This window comes from Bradysia coprophila, chromosome IV (genome assembly GCF_014529535.1).
Source record: "Bradysia coprophila strain Holo2 chromosome IV, BU_Bcop_v1, whole genome shotgun sequence".
In the NCBI taxonomy this organism is placed as follows: Eukaryota; Metazoa; Arthropoda; class Insecta; order Diptera; family Sciaridae; genus Bradysia; species Bradysia coprophila.
Window position 1 is genome coordinate 10,596,711 of NC_050738.1, and position 14,534 is coordinate 10,611,244.

General features: G+C 33.3%; 1 protein-coding gene across 1 annotated transcript; it reads left to right on the forward strand.

The window, feature by feature from the left end:
• The first annotated feature begins 3,152 nt into the window (after positions 1–3,152).
• Positions 3,153–14,234, forward strand: LOC119066184 (protein krueppel). Its single transcript, XM_037168485.1, has 2 exons — positions 3,153–3,953; positions 9,979–14,234. The coding sequence occupies exons 1-2, from the start codon at positions 3,914–3,916 to the stop codon at positions 11,355–11,357; spliced, it is 1,419 nt and encodes a 472-aa protein (XP_037024380.1). The 5' UTR covers positions 3,153–3,913; the 3' UTR covers positions 11,358–14,234.
• The last annotated feature ends 300 nt before the right edge of the window (positions 14,235–14,534 follow it).

Sequence of the window (14,534 nt, forward strand, 5' to 3'; positions counted from 1 at the left end):
CCCGGCTAGCCACGTAATTGATGTTATGTTAGACCTCATTTTTCCTAAGTTCAAGTTCATCTCTTAAATACTTTTATATATATATATTTCTGCTACTTTATGTATGCCATTTAAAATAATTCAAAAACTGAAAACTAAATTGAATGTTAAAGGTTGATAAGAAAATATTGTGCATTTAACTGACAAAAATAAATATTTAAAATTGATAAAAATTACATTTAACTCTGAAAAGAACATTAAATTTCATGTACTCACATTTTAATATAAATTTTTACTTTGCGTGTATGTATGTAAAACGATGCGCATATCAAATGTCTGCAGTTGATAGCGTTAATCACTACACTTTGTATATTTTAAGCCATAATGCCTACAGATAGATTAATTTTTCGGAATAATATTTTAATTACCATTTACCTATCTAAAAACTAGTATTTCACTTAAATAAATGCATGCATGCAATGGTTTTAAATTAGAAACAGAATGTTGTACTTTCAATGTCATGATCATGATTCTAATTAGCTGTGTGGTTATAGTTAAATGTATTTCAAAATAATTTCGAGTATCCGTTTACCAGCAATACAAATTAATGTATTTTTTGTACGACGAGTTAGGCACAATTTTAACTAGTTGTGATATGAATGGCTTTTTCAAAACTCGATGTTGCGGTATGTCGGTCCGGCATGTCTTGTACTTCTTTCTGATATATAGTTACTCTTTATAAAATAAATAGTGAGTTAACCTTAGGCCAGGGCTTAGTTAAGGGAATTTAAAATTTGAAAGAGTCTGAAAGTTCCGAAAAAATCCTGAATTTTTTCCGGAATCATTTGAAATTTTTAGAATTAAAATTCTCTAATTTAGCCCTGGCTTACACTGACTATTCAACCTTTCGGAGAAAGGAAAAAAACTCATCAGAATAATTATAGACTCAACAAATCTTTTACTTCACTAATTTCAACATTCCCCTGGCATAACTAAATTCTAATTCATTCGCAAATTAGTCAAGCAGAAAATACTTAATAGCTCTTCCCCTGTGTATGCAAACATATCTATACCATGTATTCACTCTTCGAGAACTTCCTTCCCTTCCTTAAGTGCGTAATTTGTGAATGATGCATGTCACAGCTGATGCTTTAATTATTTTAATCGTTGTCGCTAACAGATCCTCATTGCCTTTAAAATAACCATATGTTTGAAGCATACTTGTAAGATCGAGTAAAATTTATGCTACAGCCGAACTGAGATAAGTGTAACCAGGCTAACATTCACAAAGCCAATAAAAGATCCATGCTGAGAGCGAAAATGAATCCTATTTGTTTTACAATGGCTACAATGGGTAAATAGTATCCTTTCAATAATTGCAAGTATAAACAAATCATAAAACCAAAATTTTACAACTTTTGCAAAATGTTCATGTTATATTGAAGGATACGGGTTCAAAAATATGAAGAACGAAAAAATCATGCAAATCATTTAAAGTAAAGCAAATTTGCCTGCAAACAAGAGGGATTAGCTCTTTGTATGGTCACTAGTTCAATATAAACAAAACGCCCCTACATATCATAAACGTGTTCAATATAATTATATGAAAGGCGGTGTGTGAGAATAGCGTTTGAACACAACTTTTCTGTCGGACTCATTTCGTGCAATTACTCATAACTAGATATACAATTGAACAATATATGAAGATATTCCAATTTATCAGGTAAAATTAGAGCAGAAAAAGTATTTTACGAATTTATTGGACACGGTATGACCGATTCACAGTAAAAAGCAAATATTTATGCAAATTTGTGAAACGTTTTCTCGATGCGTCGTCGCTAAAGTAAAGATTCTTTATCGTCCCTTTTTGCAGAGACCTTTATGACATGCACAAGAGATGTCCGTCTAAAGTGAAAGGATGTACTTGTTCTTTTCGTAAGACTTGGTAGAGATACGACAAAAAAAAAACAGAAAAAGAAATCTGAGTCAATGATCTAGTTCTACATAAGACTGTACCAGAAATGTTCCTTTTGAATAAAGATGAGAAAGTGTATTTGAAATGCTAATATTGTTTTTGAAAGTCTTATTAGTAAGTATCGTGACATAATTATTATATTACTTTACGCACTTGTTTGTAAATTTGTTGTTTTGATAATTCAATTGTGAGAGCTAAGAGACAAGTAGTGCAGTAAAGTGAACTTTACCACCTGCTTACATGTAAATACAAACATTTATTACATTTATTCAAAAACGTAAAGTTAACTTTACTACACGGAGCCAAACTTTACCTCAAGTTTTTGAATAAAATACCTTTCTTGACAATGTGGTAAATAATAGAAATGGTATTTCTTGTGTGTTTACCGACCTCGGCTACGCCTCCAACGGCAAATTTCACACAATAAGTACCATTTCCATCATTTGTCCAATTGATAAGTAATGTACTATTCTTGGGGTATTAGTGAGTAAAAAACGTAATTGTTTGGAGCTTCTTGTTCTGCTTTGAGTGGTTACATATCTCGCCTTCGGCTCGAGCTGCAAACGCCACACTTGGCAAAATATAAATTTCCAAACAAGGACATAATCCACTATAAAGTGCAATTTACTGTTTATCTTTAAAGTATCCAATTGTACTTTCGATGAAAATCTTTTACTTCATTCATTTGAACATATTAATTTTTATCGTCGATGGCTATAACAGATGACAGACCGTTTCAAAATAATGATCACAAAATCATCTATTACTTATTGGCTCGAGTTAACAAAGTTAATCCGACAGTAATTATATTCCATTCCCATGAAATTGACAAAGTCATATTATATCTAAGTAAAATTTGCTTTCAAAGAAAAAAAAAATTAGTTCAGAGGACGAAGTGAAAAAAAAATCTTCAAAAAAAAATTTGTCTTTCAAGCAAAGCAATTAAAATATTAAAAGCGAAAATAAATCAAAAAGGACCAAATTTACATATACACGAACATTTTCACCACTTTTTAATGTTGTACACAGCAGCCTTAAGCCTAAATAAGAAAAATTGCCGAGTACCTTGTCCAGAACACTCTCACTCTTCCGCAATTATGTATTATTTTATAAAAAGGAGCCAAGTGGCAAACATATATCCCCACCACACCACGGTAACTATAACACCAACACCATCACCGATTTGTTCTATAGCTATACAGTCGATGGCAGCACGGCTGAGGCTGTGGAACAGAGAAAGAACGACATCACAGCAAAAAAAAAACAACACATCATCCATATATCCATTCAAAGAAGCAATCTCGCGCATAAAAATGTTTTGCATTTTGCTTTGGTTCAGTGTTGACTATTGGAAAGAAAATATTGACTAGGTCAGCGAACGTACACATCCACATACACACAGACACATTTTTATAGCTGTGTGTTGTTTTTCTAGTTTTTATTTTCCTTTTCGGTGTTGCGATATCGTCGTATGTACATGGTTTGAAATACTTTTTTAGAACTGTATCGCACGTTGAATGGGATAGTACATACGATCGCGAGCGGTTGGAATTTATTCATTCGCGAATCGGCATCCACAAAGTTAAGTTTAAAAATTCACTTGAATTAGAAATTTATTCGAAAAATAACAAAACAAAAGAAAAACATTAAGTGAATCGTTCGGGTTTTTTTTTTGGGAACACGAATCCTTTCAAATTTTTAACCATTCAATTCAATTTAAAAATAAATAAAAGAAAAAGGAAAAACTCTTTCTTATTCAACTTGTTTTCGTGCGGTGACGTCTTGTTTTGATTTGTTTATATGCTGGACTTATGCAATTAATTAAAACAGAAATTGTGCCGTTTTAACGTACCGAATCAAATGTGTGGGAAATATATATTTGCAATAATTTCCGTTGCTAATTTAAATTAAATCTCAAAAGTGAATAATAACGGACAATCACCGGTCTTTGACCATACTATGGCTTTGTCGATGCTACAAGATGCTCAAACAGCAAGAGGTGAGATGATTTATGATTAACTTATGCAATTTCAATTTAAGTTGGTATTTAACTTACGTCCTAAGATTTTCGAGTTTGTTTAATTGTTAAGTTAAAAAATATTTTCAATTCATTCAAAGAATCAAAAATTAGATTTTGTCATTCAATAACAGTGGGTGGATGATGTTCCTCCATGGATGCAAATTAATTAGAGATCATCTCAGTAATTAATCGTCTCATTAGTTAATCGTCTTATTGCTAAAAGAGAACTTCATCTTTTCGTCAATTTATCTCTAGAATGTTATGAGAAATTTAGATTCTTAGACTATTTTCACTTGGTGTTTTTGATAAAACACTCATAGTGAGGTTGAAATTGTAAAATTATTGTACTGACCACTGACCATATACAATTTTAATCATTGCCCATTCATGCCAATAATTATCATATCTGAATCACAAGCCTTACTATAATTCGTTCGAATGAATGTGACTGTATTCGCCCAATATTTTATCATTATGAAAGAAGTGATTCCGGGAAACCAATCACATTGAAAGCACTCGCTGATAGCAATGCAAGTAGTGTAACATCAAATATGTTGGACTAAGTGAATATATAACTCAATTTACAATTTCATTTATTTACACGTTCTAATCATTGTTGATTTTCTTTTTCTGATTATAATTCACTTGACCAGAAATTTGTTGAGAAAATAAAACATTTCCAAGACTTGAAGCACATCTTCTGTATCAGAAGGAAGTGTTTATGCGAGCATTTCATTTAACGATGATATAGAGATGCTCTTTTATTTTAAATTTAGTACGTACCGTACGTACACTGTATAATCAACATCAACAGATAACTGTAGAAAATACACCACACGATACGTAAAGAGTAATGTGAAAGGGAAAATTACGGAAAATGAAGAAGGAGATTATTTACAAGAAAATGAGAACATTGTCAGTATACCATAAGACATTCACTTCATTGTAGTATTTGTTGGGTATAATAGGTGCGCCATGCACTGCACTTAACTTGGGTGAATTTTCTTTTCGTCTTTTTAATCAATATTAACGCTCGTTATTCGGCGACTTCATGAATTTGAAAGGCTTCCCGGAACTTAATCCTGATATGTTGAAGTCATATACATCATCATCATCATACACGTTGATTAGACCTTACTTCAACGTAGTAAATTTTTATTTTATTTTTTTGTTAAGCAAATTATGGTTTATGGAAACATTTGTTGTAGACTTTGCTTAATTTTGACCATGTTTCCAGAATAAATAATAATTTCCACGCATACCCACGAACCAATAAGTTACCGAAAAAGTTTTCATTTTACCTTCTTCTCTGCACGTCCAAAATATGTATAAATTTTCGCTCTGAAACTGAATGCCTCGCTTTTTTTTTTAAATACATAACTCATAAAGCTACAACGGAGGAAAAAAATCACTTTTTCTTTGTACATCTTACATTATCCAACATTATAAACGTGGTACATGTATAATGTATATACGCCGTTGACTACGTATTTATAAACGTACAGATATATCTAGGGATATATTTTTGTGCCGAGTATGGCCCGCGAAATTCTACCCTTCCGTTTACTTAGTTAGTCACCCCTTCTTTTCCATCATCATTTCTGAATTTTTTTTTTCTTTCTGTATTTCACTCTTTCAACCACCCACACTCAACCCACCCGACACCGGGAGTACTCCAAGTCACTCAGTTATGGTGTGGCATCGGTGTCTTAGCTAAGAACACATTATAGTACAGAAGACTATATAGAAAAAAGAGCTGTAGGAAAAATTATTATTTTGCTGGTTGCGTAAGGAAGAAAGTAGCTTTAACGCAGCAGAATCATCATCAATTCCTCCAAAAAAAAGTAAAGAAAAATAAAAATGGCCGCCGTCAAAAATAAAAGAAAAGATAATTCTATCTATAGAAGGATAGAAGGATAAGAGTAAAATAAAAATTTGTACAGGAGGAAAAGTGTGAGAGGCGAAGCGAAAATGATGGGAAGTGTTTGTTGAGTTTAATTACTGTGTACATACTGGGAGGATATTAATTAGTTTATGAAATTACTTAGGGTTTTCCTTTTCGACATTAATTGCCGTGTAATTTTGTTAAAGGTATTTGCATTTGAAGATGGCTATGGATGGGTGTTCTTTCTGTCGGTTTATTGTGTTTGGTCGTAATACCATTTTTGTAGTCAACGGAAAATTTGAATTGTAAAAGTCGAGAAATAAAAGGGGTGGTTTGGCTTAGGTAAATTTGCTTTTTGTTTCGGTGGGATATTCATTAATCAATTAACATTTCAATTTTATGAAACGAAAGATGAGGTACACACATTTCAGTAGACATTAAATTAAATTAAAATTGGAATAGGGAACCCCGCTTCTAATGATTACATTAAAAAGGTGTAATTGATTGCAATCAGTACGTATTTAATGAGTCATGGTAAACTGTAAATCTAAACTGGTTGTGATTTAAAACAACGAGCAAAACATATGGCCACCTACGGCATTTTACTGTGAATCTACCTTTCACAGCGCAAACAGCAAAAAAACCAGAATCGCTAGTAATAGTTGCAGTAAGCCGGAGCTGCAACTGTAATTTCCGGTTACTTATTAAAGACCACAAATCGAATGTGTGTATCGTGTGTAACCACAATTTCTTTGTATTTGAGTTTTCGTTAATCCGTTTCTCGTTAATGCATTTTTCGTTGTTTATGCATCAACTTAACCCATTTGCTTAAAAATTAATCCTTGTACCTCCGATTCAGATAAACCAAAGACCTACAAATATTTCCGATGCGAAATCAACAACGTTTTATCAGTGCTTAGACCCTACAAAAATAATTCCCATGACAGAAAATATAAAAAAAATGCTCGCAAACACAGTTTCAAGCACTTGATTTCCGTAGGCGATAAAATTCTTTAACGTCGTCGTATACTCACTGTTAACATTCGTAACTTAATAAAAAAAAAATTGTCAAAAAATTACTGTTTTGTCTACAAATTTTGTGGTCAACGAAAAAGCATAACACTCACCAAAAATAGAAGTGGATATCGAAATTCATTTTTAACCCAACCACATTAACTCTGAAACAGGAAGCTAAACATATCATTGTACAATCGTAAAATTCCAACAACAACAAAAATCCAAAAACGAATCAACAGAGTGAGAGGAAACACCACCACGCCGCACTATACTTGTGACAAAAACAACAATAATAATCCTAAGACGGAAGAAAACCAATCTTTTACCGTACGTCCGTATTTTATATGCATAATGTAGGTACGAAAAGTCAAAAACATGAATATTCACATATGTTGTTATCGGTTATGGTGATGTCGTCATACATATGTAGCATATCACGTTCATATACATTTTGCGCTCAATTTGTGCCGTATCAACGGCATGTGTTGTATATATGTACGTACAAATATATGAACAGCAACAGCAACAGACAACTATAATGGCAATTCAGCTGTCTCGACTACATAAGATATTTACATTGAATAATGCGTTTATATACATATAGCGTATTAGGTATACCGTCTTCTCCGTTATATTATGTAAGATGTGTGTATCACCACGCTGAACAGCATCAAATCCTTCAAGCGTTTTTCCTACACATCCTAAATATTTCCAAAAATCCACATGTTCTTGTATGTTTATTTTCCGTTTTATACTCGGAGCACATTTGAACATATAATGCCGTACAGACACTGATGGAAGAAAATCCACCAGTCATCTTATACACCAGAGTACAAACATATATGTTTTGGTTTTGATATTGAATGGGTTTTCGGTTATGCTTTTCCACGTTTTTCTTTATTTTTTTTCTTTCGGTTTTTTTTTCGCTTCTTCCTGATGTTACAGAGTATATGTACATATTTAAGAAAATATTGGTTCTTTATACACACAACATCGCAAACGCAAAAAGGAGCATCTCTACTAAATCGGCAATCGGCACACTGGAGTGTATAGCTTGTTGCTATAGTTTGATTTTACTTCTTCATTTTCAACTGTTTGCTTCTTTTATGGCCATTCGATTACATTCTTATGACTCCATATCAATTCATTCAGATGCTAAAGGATGAGCGATAGCGATTGATGTTAATACGTCGCGTTACGAGAGGATGATGTGTTGTAAAAAGGTGTTTTTAGAATGTAATTTCTTCTATGTAAATGTACTGTAAAACGATAAGGATTTTGAGTACAGCGTGTGTGTAGCGTGGAGAAAACAATGAAATGAATGCAAGTGATGGAGATGAGAGCGAATTAAAATTGACACAAAAATCTGTCGATGAATAACTCTGTATTGAGTGAAAAGAATTTCTGCCGTATTCAGATGAAGTTTTTCTATAAAAATGATTGTCCTCACTAAAATGTAATAATTGTTACGCAACCAAGAACTATTCCTCTCTACAAGAAATGCGTTAAAGAATCTTCTAATGTAAATGTTTAAAAAAATGAAGTACAAGATTTTGTAACAAATAAATTAGACATTAGAAATGGCAGATTATATGTTGCTGATATTACGCAACCAAAAACTATTTCTCCTTCTGAGTCATGTGTTCAAAACTCCTTTAATGTAAATGTTTAAAAAAATGAAGTACAAGATTTTGTATCATATAAATTAAGCATAAAGTGCAGGTTATAAAACGAAATGCCTGCTGTTTCCAGAATGATAACAAATTCTGTACAATGAATCAGATAAGGGCTTCTAAAGAGCAACATTGTGGGATGACAGTATCGCAGTAACTGAACGAAGAACTGAAGAGGGATAATTTATTGATTCTACGGTCAATTACGTTTATTGAAACATTTTTTTTATAAATCACATTTACCAGAATTCCATTGTTACTATTCCAATAATGTGTAACGCTTAACGCTATAAGAATCTCCTACAATTTGTTCCATTTTTACATCTTTTTTTCTTCTTTCTTTAAAGCTTTTTTTCACAATTTTTAACAATTCCACCGTATATATAACCCTGTAAAATCAAATAATAACCATAATGTGTGACTGTATGAATCCGTTCATTCGAGAAAAATTTATAAATTCTAACAATACAGAAAAAAACGACATCTCGAACCCTTGATTGCATGAGCAGTGTATATAATATCGAAGATATCATTTCCAATTGATAGGTATACAGAGATAAATCTTTAGCGTTGCTAGTGGAGTCCTTGTGCAAGAAAAGACAAAAATAATGTTATCGAAAACAAATAATAATATTGAATGATGATGGGTTTTTTTTCTTCTTCTTCTCTCTATTCCATCGTCGATGTGCACACTTTTGATCTATTGCCTTTTTCTTCTTCAAGAAAAAAAAATATTGAGTTGACAATACAAATAAAATGTACCTTAAAGGATGATTTATTTATATTTTTAGGTACACAAGAATATCTCTTTTTCTGATGAAATAAAAGAGAAAATAAAATAAAGTACATTGGCAACCCGAATTTATACGTCTAAGTCCAAAACGACAAACATTTTTTTTCGTCATATATGTGAAAAAAAAAACACAAAGTATTTGTAAGTTGAAAAAGTCCACCCGCGAGCAATTCAATTCAATTTTGAAATTATATACATACGTAACTGATATAGATTTCTTACACCTATGACTTTTTTGTCGATTGGGGTAGCTTATCCGAATATAAAAAAAAAAACCCAAAGTGAAATACACATATGGAATTTGTGAAGCGAACCACCAATTTTTTTTATGGTAGGTACCAATCATCGCCCGCGGAGCTTTTCAAATTTTCTATGCAGCAAATTGTCCCGCTGGGTACATTAGCTGCTCGTGTCATGGTAACATTTTTTTTTATATTCGCTCACAATTCAATGTGTGTGGAACTCGGGTTATAGAAAGAGTATCAAAGCACAATTTTCTTTATTCCCCCATTATTGACTGGTTATTATGGACTGATATGTTTCCGATATCGATTTCGATTTCATTTCTTCCTCCACATTTCATTTGTCATAATTCAATCAAAAATTAAATTAAAATTTTCTCTCTTCTATTTGCAGGCATAGCAGCGGCCTTAGCCACAATGAAACACGAAGAGGACATCCGGATGTCCCTGTCACCTCCCATGACCAACGATGCTGCATCGATGTATGCCCGACTATTCTCAGGTAATACGCCGGCAATGAATATGCAATTGATGGCTGCTAATCGGAATGCAGCAGCACTCATGGCTGCTCAGTTACCAATGTCGATGCGAGCATCATTGGCTGCATCGGCCACAAATTATTTTCCTCATCATCCAGCCTTTCTCGGTTCATGGCCATCGCCGACCAGTACTGCATCGCCACCAATTTCTCCGATATCACCAGCACTAAGTGTTAAAAGTGTTAAGAAAATCAACAATAACAACAATATAGTTTCAACGACAACCGAAGTTTTACCAAAGAAAGCAGCGAAACGGAAAACTGTTAGCATCAAAAAGGAATCTGTGACGCCACCATTAACGTCACTGGACTTGCCACTGACCCACGACCATATGATGCCCGGACCAATCAGTCCACCAACATCCGGTTCATCACCACAATCGAATGGATCCATTGATAACCCGCCTCCAACATCGACAAAAGATCCGACCCGCGACAAGTGTTTTACATGCAACATTTGTTCACGATCCTTCGGCTACAAGCACGTCCTGCAAAATCACGAACGAACACACACCGGCGAGAAACCATTCAAGTGTCCCGAATGCCAGAAACGCTTCACACGGGACCATCATCTGAAGACCCATATGCGTCTACATACCGGCGAGAAACCGTATCACTGCAGTCATTGCGATCGACATTTTGTGCAAGTGGCCAACCTACGCAGACATTTACGCGTGCACACAGGCGAACGTCCGTACACGTGCGAAATATGCAAGGCTAAATTCTCCGACACAAATCAACTGAAATCGCATATTCTAATACACAACGGGGAAAAACCATTCCATTGTGACCGGTGTCAAGCCCGATTCCGGCGACGCCACCATTTGGTACACCATAAATGTGGAATTACTAGTCCTACAACACCTATCCTAAGCCCGTCAATGTCGCTGTCCGATAATAAGTCAAGTGATGCCAGCGACCTGTCAATGGACCTGACAAAACTTCAATATTCACTGGACAGTCCGATGGATTTGAAACTCGATGATGGACATGATTTAGAGAAACGAAATCGTAAGTCGCATGACGTTAGACGAATACTACGAATGCCAGCCCAAATACCTCATTTACCTACTGTGCTTCCCGAACAAACCGAACCAGAAGATTTAAGTATGCATTCGCCCCGATCCAATCTGTCGCACGACGACGATTTGGATGATTTGGACGATGCAGCAACGTTGTACATCAAACAGAGACAGAGTAGGTATAAAGCACATAAACGACCAAATATTCCGTAAATTTAGAGATTTTACCAAATAAAAAAATTTAAAATAATTGTGTGAATGGGTTGAAGAATATTCGAAAATGAATCGGGGGAATGTGGCACACGAGAACCGAAGTAGTGAAAAGTTAATCAGATGCAATTTTCATTTGAAACATGCAGCTGCTTCTTAGTATACGAATTAGCTAAATCGATCGAAATTCGAAGGGGGAATCGAGTACAGGCAACATAGAGTGTCAGAACGTTTTCTGGGCATTTATCCGATTGTTTCTTTTCTAACTTGTATGGAATTTCGGTTTGTAATTAACCCCGGGGCTGTGACATCGATTCGCCACTCTTGGAAAATAGATACTGTGGTCGTTACCATTGGTGTTATCGGTACCATTGGTGTTATCGGTACCATTGGTGTCATTGGTACCATTGGTCCATCTGTACCATTGGTGCCATCAGAACCTTTGGTGTCATTGGTGCCATCGGAGGAATTTCATTAACATTATTACTATCCGATTGATCTTCTTCATTTTGTCTTTAAAACTGTTAACAGAATAGGAAGTGGAATGGCTTTAACATTCGCCATTTTCTTCTGCAGATTTGAATGCTGAGACCAGAGAATATGTAAAATAAATTTGAAATTTATATGAAAATCACTATAATGTTAACGTAATACAAAGAAATATAAAAAAAAAAAAATGGAAAAATTGAGAAATATTTAAGAGTGGAACATGGATGGAATAAAAAACTGATCGTAAATTTATTGATATATCGATGCCATAACTATATAACTACAGAGTCAAAAATATAATAAAAAAAATCGAAAAAACCTATTTATACGAAAAAGAAAATCAAAATTGATTTCCTCAACATAAAAAAAAAATTATAAAAATTAAAAGGATAAAAACTAAATTAAACTAAATAAACTAATCTATCAGCAGGGAATATGAATAATTTTCGTTGAAAAAAAAAGAATTTAAAGGAAAAAATTTTTTGTTTTTAATTTAGTTTCGTAATTTGTACGGGAATTTTTGTAATGGTATACAAGTTCCTCACAATAGAAATTCGAGAGATAAACATGATAATGATTGTGCAACTTATTGGATTTTGTATCAGTGCGATCATTTATTTATAAATAATAATATATAAAGATGCTCACTCAAACGTGTCTACCATAATTCAACAACAATAACATATAACATCACATCATTCAATTTGTTTCCAAAAATATTACAATCTTTAATAAACACAAAGGTGTTCGTCCGAAATCTAAATAATAGCCAGCAATTCAAAGACATTGGCTATAGGTACACGCACATAAAAATTCCAGAAAATAAGAAAAAAAAAAGATTTCCCATTGAATTCCTCTAAACATTTAACCTTATAAAATAGTCGGATAGTCCCCATGGGTTAAAAAAAAGCAAGGGTAACAAAGATTGTAGTAGAGAGGAGAGACAAGAAGAAAAACGTCGCTTTTATGCCAATGCATCTAAATAACCCAAAAACGGACCAACCGTTAAACCGAACCCCATAAATACACACATAGCTGATGTACACAATAAAAACGGTGCGTTCGACCCTTTCCATATGCGTCTAGCCATTGTCCCTTCCTCACATAATTGAATGGCCATATGTAAAATGTGATATAACATTACGATGTGTATTGTATCATATGCACGGCCCATATATATATTTATATATATGGATACACGTATATGAATAGAAACAGTTATGAATGCGTACGAATGTTTTGTATAATCCCTTTTTGGCATTTATACTTCCTTGTCTTTTTGTCACAAAATTTTTATAAATAAATTTCGATTCCAATGGTAATTTTCTCGTCGTACTTATCCTTTGAATGTATATATAACGCGTTAAATGGTTACGGTTTATTGCTGGGCGATCGGTTGAGATGTTTCATTTTTGTCGATAATCCGGAGAAGATCATTTCAAAATTCATTATCATGGATGCATAATCTTCAGTTTATTTTTCCTACATTTCTTCCAGATTTATTTCTCTCTTATGTATATATACGTTGCATGCCATTGCCTGAACTTTCCATTATAATTGCAGCATAAGAGCTATATATATTCGTAATCAAGTATACATAACAGCAAACTATAGCATCATATGCATTGTATAATGCAATATTCTGCATCTTTTCCTAGTGATCTCCTGCTGCGATCCGGTCATCCCACACAAAGGCAGATTTTTTTTCTTAAATTTTTGTAATTCGACGCCATGAGATCCCAATCATTTATCTTAACAATTTTTTTTTCCTTTCGTGCCTTTCGCATTTACTTGGATGTTTCTTTAAATATTACTTTCAACCATTCGTACTATACCTGGAAATCATCTTCTGGTAAAAAACATTTTAAAAATTGAGATTCAACAGTTGTGTATATTCGTTTCACTTCATTTCAAAATATATATACTCTTGATCGTATAACGCAAACCCATGTATACGAATTCAAATTGCAAAAGATGAATGTGTAGCACACAACCAACAAAAGGAAAAATTGTTCTAGTTAAATCATTTCCCTGTTTTCACATTTTTATTGCATATTTTCGTCCTTGAATATTTGCAAATTATTTTTTTTTCTCTTTTTGGATTTCTTTTTTTGCATACGTTTAAGTTTTACGACCACAACTAGGGCACTTTTTCTTTGTAACATTTCATTGTACGTACAAGGTTCTCCTCTTTTTTAATGTTGGCGGTAAATTGAGGATAATTTGAAATGGTTTGAGTTGTAAAGCAATTGTAAATATACTCTTCTATGAGCGATGCTTTCCGTTCCAACATAAAGTTTGTGTATGCAAATCGTGGCAGAGAAGTGCAATTTTTCGAATCTGTTAGATGTTAAATATTATTTCCGATTTTATCTTCCGTTTGTTTTCAATTGAAAAAAAAAAAAAATTGAAACCACGACTGGCTCAAAATCCAATAACTACCTGAAACATTATCAATGCCTCATCAAAACTCAATTAGAATCAAAGTATGAAAATATTGTAAATAATCTAAATTAAAATATCCCTTGTATTCTATAGCATAATTTAATGAAAAAAAGATTGTAAATAACTCAAAAAAGGACAAATTGTTGAGTGTTCAGTACCATCCAAAGAGGGGACCCTATTTTTAAATTATCAGTGACATTACTCTTTGATTATTTCACTCGAAAAAATAAGTTTCATTGTGAATTT

Excerpts from the sequence above, each read along its gene's own strand:
- LOC119066184 (XM_037168485.1), top strand. The coding sequence starts at position 3,914 with ATGGCTTTGTCGATGCTACAAGATGCTCAAACAGCAAGAG. Across the intron at positions 3,954-9,978 it reads AGATGCTCAAACAGCAAGAG|GCATAGCAGCGGCCTTAGCC; the intron begins GTGAGATGATTT and ends TTCTATTTGCAG.